This window comes from Labrus bergylta, chromosome 12, assembly GCF_963930695.1.
Source record: "Labrus bergylta chromosome 12, fLabBer1.1, whole genome shotgun sequence".
Classification (NCBI taxonomy): domain Eukaryota; kingdom Metazoa; phylum Chordata; class Actinopteri; order Labriformes; family Labridae; genus Labrus; species Labrus bergylta.
The window spans coordinates 17,540,870-17,556,777 of record NC_089206.1 but is presented as its reverse complement, the minus strand read 5'-3'; the positions used below and the strand labels follow the sequence as shown (position 1 = coordinate 17,556,777).

Here is a 15,908-nt window from a genome sequence, read left to right as displayed (position 1 = left end):
CATTACTGGCTATAGTACACTTTTGAACCATCCATTATCTATATTGCTTTTCCCCTTCAGGGTTGCGAGGGGCTGGAGCCGATCCCAGCTACTATTGAGCAATAGGTGGAGTACACCTAGAGGCAATTTAGAGCACCCGAAGATAACCCATGCATGCACAGGGGAAACATGCGAACTCCACACAGAGAGGCCTGTCCGATAGGGATTTGAACCAGGAACCTCCTTGCTGTGGGGGAACAGCGCCGAACCACTGCACCACTCTGCAGCCTAACTTTTGAACCAATTCTCTCTGTTCAAATACTGCCACCCTCTGGTTGTAGGTTTACTTGTTGAAAAATGTCTCTATCCCTCCCTACATCAAACTATCATTTTAATTAAAAAAAAAAGAGTAATATCACTGATTAAAGTATTGTTATAAAAACAAAATAATTTGACTGATGTTAGACAGAAAAACCCTACCACCATACTGAAAAAGTGGGTGGTAGGTCTTTACATTAATACAACTTTTAATGTCAGTAGTGACCTGAAGGGGGTGCAGATTAACAAATAGCTGTATGACGTGTGAAAAAATAAATATCTGGTGACATGTAGCCTATAGACTATATTTAATGTATTAGGGTAAGCTACCGCCACAAATAAATACATTTAAATGTATATACAGTAGGCATATATATTTTTTTCTTTCAATTAAAAATAATTGTGAGTCATAGACAAGAATAGCCTACAAGAACAAGTATGTGATAAGTGAATGATAAATATTTAATAGTGATTGATTTGCTCAAAATATTAGTCTGTTGAAATAAATACCAGTTAATGACCCATCGCTTTTTCTTCGTAGACAATGTTAAAAATAAATAAGTTTAAATTTAAATTTGCAAGTGTATGATTGACATGTGGTTTAAAGTTTTCCACCCACTTTTTCAACCAATCGAGTACAAGGGGCGGGCTTTCACGCTAATCTCTACAAAATGGCGACTGTTGTTGTTTTGCCGCAGCGTCAATGAAAAGTCAGTTTCTTATTTTAACATTTATCTGCAACACTGTGCAGAAATAGCTTTTAAAATACAATAAGCGTCCGGCAGGGTCGGCTTCGTGCGGATTGAAATGAAAGGCAAAGAGCGGTCGCCGATTAAAAAACGCTCCCGGGCCCTGGACGATATCCGAGACAGGGGAGGATGCCACCCGACCAGCAAGAAAATGGGGGCTCTCTCCGTCTCCAGTGGGAGTAATAATGGAAATAGCTCAACCAAAGGCGACGGTGGCTCGACGAGGAGAAGCCTGCTCGGCGAAAAAAGAGACAGGGATTTCGAGGGACACGGTCGGACTGGAAATAATCACAGTTGTCAGCCTGCTGCCGCTAGCTCCGTCGGTAAAAACCACAGCCTGAGCCTGCCGCTCGACTTAGCCTCACCGAGGACCACTTCACGCGGGGAGCAGAGGGTCCAGCCGCCCGGCGCCGAGAGTGAGTACAAAACGCTGAAAATAAGCGACCTCGGCACCCAGCTGAGCGACGAAGACATAGAGGACGGACTCTTTCACGAGTTTAAAAAATTCGGAGACGTGAGCGTCAAGATAAGCCGCAGCAACGACGAGCGGATAGCTTTCGTTAATTTCAGGAAGCCGGAGGACGCGAGAGCGGCGAAGCACGCGAGGGGGAGATTGGTACTCTACGACCGTCCGCTGAAAATTGAAGCAGTGTACATTAACAGGAGGAGAAGCCGCTCTCCTGTGGAGAGAGACTTGTATAGTGCTGCACAAAGCCATAGACATTTGCAGAGACCTCTCTCGCCCACCGGGCTTGGATACAGAGACTACCGCCTGCAGCAGCTCGCCCTGGGTCGGCTCCCCCCTCCCCCGCCGCCCCCTCTGCCCAGAGAACTGGAGCGGGACAGGGAGTTTGCTCTGTTTGAAGCCAGGGCACGTCCGTCTTTTATTGCAGAGCGAGCTGCTTTTCGTGAGGAGGATTTTATATCTCCAGAAGATGACCAAAGAGCCAATAGGACGTTGTTTTTAGGCAATCTGGACATAACTGTTACAGAAGCAGACCTGAGGAGAGCTTTTGACAGGTTTGGGGTCATAACGGAAGTGGACATTAAAAGACCCACACGAGGACAAACCAGCACATATGGATTCTTAAAATTTGAGAACCTAGACATGGCTCACCGTGCTAAGCTGAGCATGTCTGGCAAAGTAGTGGGCCTCAACCCGATAAAGATAGGCTATGGAAAAGCGACTCCCACCACGCGCCTGTGGGTGGGTGGTCTTGGACCCTGGGTTCCTGTTGCTGCCTTGGCAAGAGAGTTTGATCGCTTTGGCACTATAAGGACCATTGACTATAGAAAAGGGGATACTTGGGCTTACATTCAGTATGAAAGTTTGGATGCTGCACAAGCAGCGTGCACACACATGAGGGGCTTCCCTCTTGGGGGTCCAGAGAGAAGACTCAGAGTGGACTTTGCAGACACTGAGCATCGCTACCAGCAACAGTTCCTTCAGCCTCTCCCAATACCACCGTTTGACATAGTGGCTGAATCTTTTGTGCACCGTGCCACTCCTGAACCTCTGAGGGTCAGAGAACGGACTCCACCGCCACTTCACTTCAGGGAGAGAGAGCTCTTTCCTGGTACTGAATGGCCAAACCCAGCTATTCGGGATCGGGTACGATCCTCACCCTTTGAGCCCCTGGAGCACTTGGAACGTGAGCGACGGGCACGGGAGCCCTGGTCTCTTGAAAGAGAGCTCCAGGGACGAGAACCTGCACGCAAGCGGAGAATAATGGAGGATGGACGCCATATAGACCACTCCCCTGACAGCACTGACAGGACAGTAAGACGTAGGCGTCCCTCTCCAGATGGTAGTCCTGGAGGTAGCAGCAGAGATGGAGGGCGCTTCAGTGACTCAGAGCGACCTCTGCGAGGAGAGAGACCCTCCCCAACAAGAGAACATCACAGCAGCCTTGAAAGGGGCGGGGCTGAGCGAAGACTCAAAAGCCAAAGTCTGTCTGACAAGGGACTTTCGGGCAGCAGTATTTCAGTGGTTGGAGAGCGTAAGCGGAAAGCAGGCGATAGTGGCAAGGTGCCAGCCAAGAGAGAGCGTTCTGAGAGCAGTTCCAAGGGAGGTCAGCCATCCAAAACAGACAGCACTAAACTCAGCCTGGCCTGGCATGGCATGCTGTTGCTCAAAAACAGCAACTTCCCAGCCAACATGCACCTGCTGGAGGGTGACCACAGCGTAGCCAGCGACTTGCTACTTGATTGCTCAACAGGAAGGCAAGTGGCCGAGCTAAAGATCACCCAGCGTCTTCGTCTGGACCAGCCCAAGCTTGACGAGGTGTCCCGGCGCATCAAAGTAGCTGGTCCCGGTGGCTACGCCATCCTGCTTGCAGTTCCTGGGACCACTGAGGATACATCTTCGTCTGACCCGGCGGCCTCAACTCAGCGCCCGCTTCGCAACCTGGTGTCCTACCTCAACCAAAAACAAGCAGCAGGAGTCATCAGCCTACCTGTTGGGGGGAGCAGAGATAAGGACAACACTGGGGTTCTACATGCTTTCCCTCCCTGTGATTTCTCTCAGCAGTTCCTGGATTCCTCAGCTAAAGCTCTGGCTAAGAGTGAAGAGGACTATCTTGTCATGATTGTTGTTCGTGGAGCATCCTAAAAAAAATCTGAACACAAAGTTCAAGTGATGTTAAAAAAAAAAGAAAAAAAAATCTGCTGTTTGTCAGTAACTATTGCATGCTGTGTGTTCTGCATTATGGGGTTACACTAGTATGGTTCTTGAGTGTTTGTATGTTGCCATGTAATCCACTAAATGGACAAAAGAGCCCTCCTACCAAACTAAGACAGTGTGTGTTTTTGAAATTATTTTTAAAGGGTGAGTTAATGCTTACAAAGTCATAAATCCAAAGTGATTCAGCCAGAATTCTGTAAAACAAGAAAATAAGAGAAGTTGTTAAATTATAATTCAATTTAAAAAAGAGGAGTCATATTGGAAAGTAATTCTTGTCCATTTATGTTATAATCTTAATTTTCCACATTAACTTGAAGAAAAAAAAAAGAGTGAAAAAATAATCTCATAAATAGACACAATAACACCACCACAAGTCAAACTACTAACAGTGGCCTTGCATGCTACTATGATGTTAAAGCCACATTTCTGTTACACAAACAAACAACAACTGAGCTACACAAAGGTAACATTTGTTTTGGGGCTGTTGAACTTTATAGCATCATTCAGTTTGTACTTGTTGTTATTGTGTCTATTTGTTCTATTTCAGGATATTTACCGAGTGCAATAATACTTCTACTATAATCACATTTTGATGGATAGTCACAAAGGTGAGCATGGCATTTGTGAACTGAAGGTTCTGTTAAATGAAAGGTGTAGCGAGTGATGTAGAACTACAGTTACAATCTTTGTCTTTTTAGGTTCTCAGAACATTTTGAAGACAATGACATGTTGCAAAACTGATTTTCAGTACCATACACTTTATTCATCTGTAGTTTTTGGCCATCTTGCAATCTTTAAGTTACCGACCCAATGTCATCAAGGCAGTTTGGTGATAGGAGTGTGATGTACTGAAGACGTTTTGCAACATGCTCTAATTTTGATGGACCTTTCTTGCCTGAGTTGTACGCCTGTGTGCGTTCTCAATTCTGGGAAAACATTTTGAAGGTCACTTGTTTAATATAACTCAAGAAAAACTCAAATCATTTCAGTTACCTATATTGAGAATAATGTTTTAATAACTACAAATTTTGTTCAGGCTCTTTGAGTGCATTTTTTATCAATACTGATACACCAAGTTGCAAGTTAGACAATGAATTAAGTGTGTTTCCTCTGGTTAAACTCAAATGTAGACTCTATGTGGAAGAATGGATACTAACAGCTGTGACATTTTTGCCCATAACAGTACGCATAGCATAGTAAAGCAACACTAACATGTTTTATATTTTTTACTTAATATTTAATTTTGTGCATCCCTACCTTTCAAAATGGTTGTGTAATGTGATTTATGAGAAACAGCTACTAATGGATAAAAGGCTTAGATAGTTTTGTGTTGTTTCATTTATTGCTCTCAAACCAGTAGGTCTTCTCAAGAAACGTTTATTCAGTATCAGAAAAATGTTGGTCAAAGTAACAAAAAGCTGATATTTGTTCAGTGAGTAGGTCTGTGTAACGTCAGAGTATTAGACATACTATAACATTCAATGTTTGAGTTTCAATTTAGAGGTTTAATTAGATGAGTTTCTTAGCTCATGCCTGCCAACATCTTCCCAAGGCCTACTTACTGTATTTTGTTTATGACATTTATGTTTGACATGCAATAGAAACCTATCCTGAATTATAATTTGCTGAGTTTGGATAAATATGTATTGAAAATATCAGTATGTCAGAAAATTGTTATATATGTGGACATCACAACTTCTTCAAGTTGGACTCCTGAGCAGCCCTGAGGGCAGACCTTCAAACTTCTGCAGAGTGTTTGTGAGTCCTCACTTATGAAGCAGCTTTTTTAGTTGTGTATCCCATCTGCACCTGTGATGACTTCTGTTTTTGATGGAAAATTTGAGCAATGTACACTTTGATGTCAAGAGAGAGGAAAATCCGTAGAGCCCATGTGAAGCTGTTCACATACCTGCAAGTGCTTTGGGCACTAAATGTGACCGATTATCAATAAATTGTTCATTTGAAGGGAAACATGTTTCTTCGATGGAAGTGAATTGAAGAAACACACTGCCAAACCTTATTGTGTTCCATGGAGTTTTCACTTGAAATTTTGTTACTGCACACAAAAGGGGAGACAACTTGCAGTTTGTTTAGCACCTTTGAAGAGAGAACCCTGTGTCGTGTGTGGATCGTTGTTTGCATACTGGCCTTTTCTGGGCTCCTTTGTTACCCACCACAAATTACTCCCACATGATCCCCTGTTACAGCGGCATCTGAACACCTTTGTCAGGATCGAGGAGCTTCTGCTGCCCTTTCTTCACTGCCAGAATCCCGTTTGCAGTGTGAAACTTTGGCAGATGCAGACAACGGTGCAGTTTGGGAATCAAGGGCTGGAGCAAACAGCAGCATGTCCTGTGGTCCTCCTGGTAATTCCTCTAAGGGGTCTCGTGTGCACTGTTCCTGTTTCTGAATAGGAGCTGAGGAAATCCCATCACCACCCTTCACACACTCCACTCCAGAGATTGTGTGTGACACTGCTGTGAAATATCCATAGCATCTTCAGCTAAGGGTGTCTCTCTGCAGAGACAAAGCTGAACCGCTGGGCTGATTCGTCTTTATTATACTCTTTCCCATAGTGATTTGATTTGACCTAATGTTTGGCTCAGGGAAAAGGATTGGCCCAAACCTCAGCTAGGAATATTGTTTGCCCCTATCTTTGTGTCCTCCTCTGATTGAAGCGTCTCCAAGGAGACAAGTGAAGAAGTGCTGCTGTGCCGAAGCTGTATTCACTCATCATCAGAGGTCTGCTGAAGCATGGGAAAAAAATTGGAACAGGCCAAATAGTTTACCCTTTTTGCCACCGCTGGAAGTATCCACGCTGCGGACCCTCCCCCAAGTTCTCCTAAGAAACCTGTGTTTTTTTTTGCCAGTGCCCTTATACAGTTATGGCAACGACACAGGAGAGGGAGTTTTCCATTCCCTCCATTTTAGTTATAATAGTGTGAGGACAAAAGCTGTGCTGAGAAGGGCCCCTTACTTCACTAGAGAAACATTGCCATCTTGAGGACCACCGAGCACCTGCCTTCCCCTGTCAGTCTACCTGACAAAATCCCACTCATGCACAACCGACACCCAGGACCGAGCTCACTGGTGGTATCACTGTTTGACTGCTGTGTAAAAATAGCATGAGGGTGAGTAAGCAGAAAAGGTGCTGCCTGCCAGGCCTGTATCGTTGGCATAGGCAGCAGTGGTAAGTATAAAGTGTCAACACCACATGTTTTACAATAACAAATGCAAAATGGCAAAGTATCTATTTCAGCCAAAGTCATTCCTGGGCTTATTTCTACTCAAAGCAGTTAACAGAAATCATCTTGTGATTATTAACAGGACCGTTCACTGCCCCCTAACCGAAGGCATATTTACTTCAGCAGCTTCTACGTTGACAAAACAATGACATGTTTTAAATACTTATGATAAAATGTAACACATGGTAATCATCATTCTCTAAAATTTTGAATAGGTTCTCAGTGATGCAAAAAAGATGTACAATTTTGAAAATAATTCAGGTGAGTTTTTATAGTTTCTGAAGCTGCTAGGGAAGTAATGCAGATTCAGTCGTTTTCTTTGTGTAGTTCAGTATAGGTTAAAAACTGAATTACTCTCGTTGACTTGAAGATTGATATCAGTGATGACACAAACAACCAAGAGGTGACATGAGGTTGTCAGGGAGATAGTTGTACTAAACCTTTTCTTTTATCACAGTTACTTTTATTTCTCATATTGAGCCTATGTTTGAGTTTAGGTGTATATAAAGACTTTTATGATGCTGTGTAGTGGACTGCTGCCAAACTACATTTCATTGCAATTACAAAAGTATCAAACTAGGCCAAAAAACCTGCATATTTTTAAGAGGCATTTTCATTCATGATGAACGTCGTCAGCGAGTCGTGCCTTCATAACAGATAGTGTTATTGACCCTGCTTTATACAACTGTATGAGATTAATCTTGTTCAAGCATGGCAACAATAGCAGTTGTACAAATGTAATTAGTTTGAAATAGATTGCTTCTGCCCCAGAAACATTTAGTTTCAGAGATGTTAACGACATTAGACCACAGATGATAACCCCGTGTTCATTTAACCACAGTTATTAATGTGAGATTTAATGGAGAACAAATCCTTACCTGTACATAAAACATACACCAACCGTAAAACGTGAATGTATAGTTATAATTAATCAATCTGCACTAAGAACTAAAAACTTTGATTCATGCAACTAAGTAATTAAACACCAACACTTGTCGAAGATGAGATACTTACAAACAAAGATCAACAGAAACTGGATGGATTGGTCATTCTTCTTGATTATCAGTGTTCAAACAATAGGCTCAGTTTTGCCTTTTAGGAGAGCATTTATCTTCAAACACTACACGAAGGTTATCTCTACTATACACAATATCAAACATCCAAATCACTGCACTTACCTACAGTTCTTGGTAAAGGTACTGCCAGTTCTTATATTACATTCTTATATTTAATCAAATGTGAACTGTTGTACAGTATGCGCTGAACAAGCACCTTAGTCATCAAATCATAGAGGGAGACATGTTTGGGATTCAAGCTAAAAAATATATATATAATTTATCTGACTGATGCAATAGAATCCACAAATTACAATTTAAAACAGTGAATTCAGAAATGATTGCTGATTGGATGTAGTTAATTAAAGGGTTAAGTATTTTGGTATCATGTTGATCAGCGTTTAAATGTCTAAAGTCTTGTCTTGCACTTTTAGCGGCGGCTGTGGCTCGGTTGTCTCTCAACCTGAAGGTTGGAGGTTCGATCCCCAGCTCCTTTAGCCACATGTCTGATGTGTCCTTGGGCAAGACATTCAACCCCAATTTCTTCCCACTGCTTCATCAGCGTGTAGGGATAGGATTAGTTCCTTCTGATGGCCACTATACATAGCGACCTCTGCCATCAGTGTGTGTCGAGGGTGTGACCTGCGGTGTAGAAGTGCTTTGAGTAGTCAGAAGACTAGAAAAGCGCTGCACAAGCTCAGGTCCATTTACCATTTGAATCTCACTGCAAATGATTGACACTGTCATGAGAACTGTGAACCGCTGCCACATGATAAACACATTTGTATGTTTCACAGAGTTCCACTGGACAGCAGACGATTCATCAGTTTGATTCCAGGCTGTCACTGAACATCTTCAGGTGTCGACTACACTGTAAGTAACCTGCTTTGATTATTACATCAGTGTACAAAATGTGGAAACCTTTTAAAGCCAGGTGAAATTATACATATTTGTTGTGTCTTTATTAAACTTAAAATGAGATTGAATGTAATGTGTTTATAAATAATTGTTTGTATGTCTTGATAAAGTGTCAATAAAAGGTTTCAGATATGATGTAGGTTGTGAGTGTTTATTGCAGAGAGACAGAAAATGCATTACTGTTTTCACAATCACACGACAGACTTGAGTCACATGTCGGTTTATTGCTGTCGACTGCGCACTCTTACAAGGCTTAGAAATGAGCTTTAAGCCCTTGAAACATATCTATGATTGGTTAAGCATATTTTCTAAACTATCAGTTCACAAATCTAGGAGCTGGAGTAGTGACTTAACACAGTACTTCACACAGAATTGCATATGCAGCAACATTCAATCAAACACCATCAAACAGACTCAATTGGTGTTTGAGATGTTGAAAGGCTCATAGAAAAACTCTTCTGATATATTTCTTAAACATAAAGATCATTTAAATGTTTGGGTAGCTAACAAGTCATATAATCCCAAACCAAAATCTACTTTTAAAGCATCAAATACTGAACATAAAAGATTTATCATGGTACAAAATATTCTGTGGTCCTCAATTACAAAAGCAAACTGGTGGTGAATGCAACTTGTGAGCCAAAAGAGCTTTTGTGCATGACTGTCATTATTGAAACAGCACAAAGAGCTTGCTTAGTATTATGAAGGTGAGCTGAGGGGGAATAATTTGGTACTAATTGAGACAGCATTCTTTGAGTAGAAGCAACGTTTAGCCACAAGAGGGCAGCATAAGAAAACATGTCCATACCTCTTGCCCCCTCAGTCCAAACTTGGAAACAAATGACTGACAAGTGGTCATAGTGGTTTAAGTTACATCAACTTTCAAAAAAAAAAGTAAAACAACTGATACGTTTCAAGTTTTAAGTAGGTTCTAATGTGTCTGTGGCTGACATCACAGGAAAGTTTGTAAAGATACAAGGTACATCGTAAGGCAAACTGGTGAAAAACAAGGTATCCACTGAAAACACACCAAAAAAAAAACCTAAAAAAAAGATAAAACAACCAATAAACTCCCATATATAAACACAATATAATGACTTAAGTTGCATTGCCATTAATTGGCCGTCTGCAGGCACTGTAAATGCTTGGCATTCATTTCCTACCAGCCAGTTGGGATACCTTGTATTTATATGGACAATTTCTGCATCATTGTATCACAGTTGGTCAGAGAATTACAGACATACAAGAATGATATAATTGACACAAAATCTCATAGAATCACATAGAAACCCCGGCTATTCAGGGGAGCTCATCGGCTCATTTGCCACTCAGAAACACAGTGATCCAAATGTATGGAAACATACTTAATCTTCCTCCAAACAGACTCTTTCTGTCAGGAGCTGGTATCTTGGCTACAGTTAAAACGATATGCACTTGAGCTGCTAATGGCAGGAAAATTACAAACAGCATGCTTTTGCATAGGACTGCTCATAAGCTGTGAGCTTGCTGTAACTATTTAGTTATTTGCAGGTAGTGCTAAGAAAAACAAAGTGAAGTTTAAGATATTTGTCTTATCATTTCTGACCCACAAAAAAAATGAAGGCAGTATCTAGTTTGTCCGAGTCATTTCCAGGTCACAGCTGAGCTTTAGATTTAACAAAAGTGTGCTCACTTGCACTGAAAACTGCATGTGCAGACACTGTAAACAGTTTAAATGCCATAAAATTGAAGTTCAAGCACTTGAATAGTTTGAATTGTGCGCATTGAGAAGAGCTGATGTGTCAATCACACAGCTGTATGAGGACGGCTGAAACCTGTTAGCTAGTAGGAGACATGTCAGTGTAAAGTTTTTACTCTGTTGGTAAATATTTGCATGTTAGATAACACTGTAAACCGTGAAAGAGTTAAAGAGATTAATCAAAAGGTGGTCAATGAGTTGAGTCGTGTGTGTATTAGTGAAAGCAGGGAAGTGTAATGATTAGGCTACATTGAACACACAAGTGGCCATTGTTTTATGGGCCATTTTGAGTCAAAGGAGGCTTCCACTTTGTTTATTTTGCCAGTACCAACTGGTTGTTTGTTGCTGTAAAAATTGATTGCGGAACTAACTACTGACCTTTAAAAGCCTTCTGTAGTCTGCAGATGTGTTCCTGATATTACACAAACTCAGCTGAAAGTACAAGTTTCAATGTAAAAATGGATCACACGACCACAGAACAAAAGCTCACCGCCTTATTGTGCCGCTGAGTCCTCTGCTGCAGGTGGAAGTGTAACCACAGTGTGAGACATGGACTTAGGAATGTGACAGTTTCTTTGACTGAGTAAGTGTCCTTTGAAGTTAAAAGGCTGAGAATTTGTTTTTGTGCGAGTGCTGAACACAGCTGAGACTCTAACCGTCTCCTGCCTTTCAATGCCACATTACCGGTTTAGTCTGCCCATTCATTTAAATGGAGGGGAAAAAGTTGAAAGAGTCCCAAAATGTGAAAAGAAGACATCCTGAATGAGCTAGTCATTTTTAAAGTTTGAATAGTAAATCTTTATGAATGAATGCTGCATTAGTTGACATTCTGAAAAGCCAGAATATAATTAATATAGTGAAAGATGGTGAGACACTCACCGGTCATACCTCTTAATGCTGCAGATGCCATACAATCTACGATTTGTGCTAATGCATTCATAATGTTAGGCCAAGAGAGACACATCTTTTCTCTGTTAAATTACTGAAGCTGCAGCTACATTTGGCTTTGCAGACAGATTATACATTGTGCCAAAGAAGCAGGCAACAGTTAAGTGGTTAAGAAATTCGATATAATAACTGGGGAATCAGAGGAAGATCAGTTTTTCATGGCTTCCATTATTATCATCGGAAAAAACAAACCATATAGACAGGGTTTTTAAGCTCAACTGCAAAGCTTAGTTTCCAGTCATTTCTGTGCAAATTTAAAATACCTGCAAAGTATCTTGAAATTAGTGATTGTTGCAAAGCTATATTAAAATGTGCAGGATGATATAAGAGGTTTCAATGCATGGACCAAGGACTAGGGGATGAGATATTTTGAGAAACACTTAAATTTTGGCTTTTCAAAGTTCAACAAGATCATCCCGTCACCAACGACCCCTTAACTGTATGTTCTTCGACATCATGTAGTGCTTTCAACACTTTTCCTCCTTGGCCATTGTTGCATTCCTGCTGAATTTAAGGGTCACTTGGGTCCCGACTTTAAGCTGGAGTCCAAGGTCCACGTTATGCAGGCCTATGAAGTTCTAAGCATGCTGGTTCACGAATGTAGGCGTTCCCTTGGTTTCATTCCTACACAGCGCCGTTCTGCAGGCGGTCCGGGGTGAAGCAGCCGTTGGTCTTACAGCTGCTTTCTGCTCTCTTGTCCCGGGTCAGTTTGTTCCTGGCCTTCCAGCGCTGAGCCAGCGGCTCCATGAAGAGTGAGAGGGAGGAGAGCAGATAGCAGAGCCCCGCCAGGTAGAAGGAACAGTCATACGTCTGAGTGTAGTCATACAGGAAGCCTGCAAAAAAGTTATTTATAAATACAAATGATACAACATATGAAGGGACCTTTTTGACCACCGGATAATCACATGATCTCGTTTATGCTTTACAAAGCATGAGTACATTATTCTTCTTTATTAAAGCTATAAGTAACAATAAAACTCTTTGTAAAGGTTTCCTCTCTAAAAATGTAACCACAAAATGGCAGGAAACTTTTGTTTGTCAAATGTTTACAATTATTCCATAGTAGGACTGCTATCCCCCTGTAATATGAGGAAAACTGTTTAAAGAGTTACGTCTGTTAACTGTTTTGTTTACATGAGCCACGTTGACATTTCAGAGCGGTTAACACGTCTGAAATCAAATGACCCCAAGTCAAATAGAACAAGTATGACCACATGAAAGCTGTTACTACGACCATAAGTGGACAGTTGACTATCCTGAAGAGAATGACTGAACAACAGGAATGTTATCACACCTTTCCTGCCCGAGGCAGGGGCCCCACATTTTTTTTACTTAATAACAATAATAATAATAATGATAGAAATAAAAATAATTTAATTGTAAAAAGCTTTTCATTTGCCAGTACTTTGAGAAGGGCATGGTGAGAGATCATATTTTAAACCTGCGTGATCTGAGTGTAAGCTATACTGCAGGTGACTCATAATTTCTCATCTTCTTGTGTTATCTTTTTTTCTTTTTTTACATGAGCCACTTGACGTTTCACTTTTAACTGTAGAGTTGTAAAAGTACGAAAGTATGTTCCTGTATTATTGATCTTTGCAACTTCAACTTTTACTCCACTACATTAACATTGGACACCTCATTACTAGTTACAATGTAAAATCTTAATGGAATTGTCAGTCTCTAGTCATCACCATTGATTATGTAGACTATGCATGTATGCAAATGAAATGAGAGTGGTGCGCGCTAGAGGGCTGCATTGGTATCAGCGGGCGGATTTACGGTAGTGGGTGGACAAAAAAGTCACTGCCTAACTTGTGCTTACAATGATGGACTTAACAAATGACGTGGAAAGGAAGATTAAAGTTATTGTTTTAAAACAAAAAGACAAAGCAAGACAAGTTTTGTGTACAACAGGCAGAAATTCTGGCACTTCTGGGATGAGACGAAACACATGCTCCGTTTTCTCTGATCAAAGTAAGCACTCCTTCAATAAAGTACTTCTCCCTGCTCATATTAAACAACACATCACAGAGAAATGTGTCTTTGCTTGCTTTGAGGACCCTGCAGCTGACCACAAGGCACCGCAGGAGGTGTGACAGGCTACAAAATGCCAAAGCAGAAATAGCATCTAACCTGTACAACAATCTCAGTTGAGCATTTGGGGCCTTTTAAATCAAGGCTTCCAGTAGCACTATTCTCCTTTCCAATGCAATGCAATACATCCTGATTTGCATAATCTTCCCATGACTTCAGGCAGTGCTGAAATGCTGACATCAATGGGCCACAGGAACCACTGAGGTCCTTGAAGTGAAGTCCCTGGAACTAAGAGCGCACTCACTAGCAAAGTTGTCCCATACCATGCTTAAGTACCATTGACCCCCCTCCCCATTCACCGCTGGCCTGCACTCATACTGCACCAGGTCTAACAGTGCCTGAGCACGGTTACCTCTTCTACATAAGATCGTAAAACAACCGAATACAACACATGCATGAAGCATCCTTAGTTTAAAAGACAGGCGGAAAAAAAATGACGCGCTGTCTGGTCCACGTCCGCACATGGGAGAACAGCACAGAGAACATGACAGCTGCTTTACTGACTTTGTGGCTTATTTTCAGTCATTATTAGTCCGATACAGCCACAACACTCTGGGATTTCTCCATAATGAAGGCTGTCAACGTTGTGTACCCGTCTGCTTGTGCTCCTGCATGAACTGTATCGTGCCGAAGCACACTTCTCCGAAGCATGACAGGGCCAAGGAAGTGTACCTACACTACACTCTGAACATATATAAAGTCTGTATGACTTTAATATTGTTATCATTAATATCACCAGGGGTTAAATCAGTCCAGGGTTTTCAAATCTTATCCACATGTTTGTAGACAGTCTGGAGCCGTTACGCATGATGAGGATGAGAGCGTTGTTTTTTTCTTTGAGTTGTCCTTACAGCCTCCGGTGAGACAACAGAATGTGAAAATCTGGCTGTCTTGTTTTTTTGTACTTTTCTTCACAATGCTTAAGAACATCTCATCACCAGATACTTAAGTACATTTCTAATTGGCTACTGTAAGACTTTTACAGTCATTTTCTATAAGGTGCCTCTTACAATAAGCTAAATAACTTTCATGTGAGGTTTCTTTAATTTCACTTAAGTATGGTTTTTAAGCACTTTTTCCAACACTGGTTAATTTGAGTGAAATCAAATGGTCCCAAGTCAAACAGAACAATTATGACTGCAACAAAGCTGTTACTGAGCATTAGTGGACAGTTGGCTATTCTGAAGAGACTGACTGAAACACAGGAATGTTATCACACCTTTTCTGCCTGAGGCAGGGGCCACACTTTGACTCATGTCAGTTTTTTACTTGAACTGCAGGGATGGTAAACAGAGCCACCTGCTATTTTTGTACCACCCTGAAGCATGTCATTAGTCACATTAAAACCCTGAAATCCATGAACTCCTGTGAGGTGGTATCCCAATACTTAGAGAAGGGACTATGTCAGTAGGTTCAAGGGACCCCCATCCCCATTCATCAACAAACAGACACTTTAACTGGGGCCAAATGTTACCTTAAAGGGCACTACCTGGAAACACCCCACACATACACAGAAAAAGAATGGCCATAATATGTGTTTATCATGTTACAACACGCTGGGTGTCTGCTCTTGTTTCTGCATGAGGTAATGTGTTCAACAGATGATTGATATGTCTGGTATGTTTTTAGGATGGCCTAGAAAAATCTAAGTTCATTCCAGGAAATCTACGACAATTTGAGGTAACAAAAAACACTGTAATAGAAAACTGGGTATAGATAGGAAACAGATCTCCAAGACTAACAAAGTCAATCTGCCATCACTTAAACAAAGTCAGTCAGACCCGGCCATGTTATTCCAGCTCAACTCTCTTTTAGTATGGGGGAAATTTGACCCAGTAACCCCCATATGCATTTTCTTCAAAGCAGACTCAAAATTCCAGTCTGCATCTATAGAGCTGCACTGACTATAGGTTGTTTTTGTCCTGTTCGTTTCAGTTTCCACGCTCCGAAGTGACTGAATGCAGACGCACACTTAAAACACACTGCAAGGAATTTAGGACCCCATGAAAATCTGGGCTACAACACCCCCTAACATACATGTTCATTAGAAAGCCTTACAAACCCAGTCACTGATCTCCAGACTTACTCACTCTTTTTAAAGCTCTTATTAACTGACAGACAGAACCCTGGAAACATGTAAAAACTCACCCCATGGCTAACAAATCATAGTTGAACAAA

The 15,908-nt window shown here is 41.4% G+C and overlaps 2 protein-coding genes across 4 annotated transcripts in view; one reads left to right on the top strand and one right to left on the bottom strand.

Moving 5' to 3' along the window:
* The first annotated feature begins 935 nt into the window (after window positions 1–935).
* On the top strand, window positions 936–5,054 carry rbm15 (RNA binding motif protein 15). Its single transcript, XM_020657102.3, has one exon. The coding sequence runs from the start codon at window positions 1,105–1,107 to the stop codon at window positions 3,655–3,657; it is 2,553 nt and encodes an 850-aa protein (XP_020512758.1). The 5' UTR covers window positions 936–1,104; the 3' UTR covers window positions 3,658–5,054.
* Window positions 5,055–9,082: 4,028 nt separating this feature from the next.
* slc16a4 (solute carrier family 16 member 4) overlaps window positions 9,083–15,908 on the bottom strand; it is a 35,862-nt gene continuing 29,036 nt past the window's right edge. For all 3 annotated transcript variants that reach the window (XM_020657099.3, XM_065960906.1, XM_065960905.1), the window contains one exon: window positions 9,083–12,466. In XM_020657099.3, the coding sequence (XP_020512755.1) occupies window positions 12,258–12,466 (209 nt within the window). In that variant the 3' untranslated portion in view covers window positions 9,083–12,257. The remainder of the gene's footprint in view (window positions 12,467–15,908) is intronic.

Excerpts from the sequence above, each read along its gene's own strand:
- rbm15 (XM_020657102.3), top strand. The coding sequence starts at position 1,105 with ATGAAAGGCAAAGAGCGGTCGCCGATTAAAAAACGCTCCCGGGCCCTG.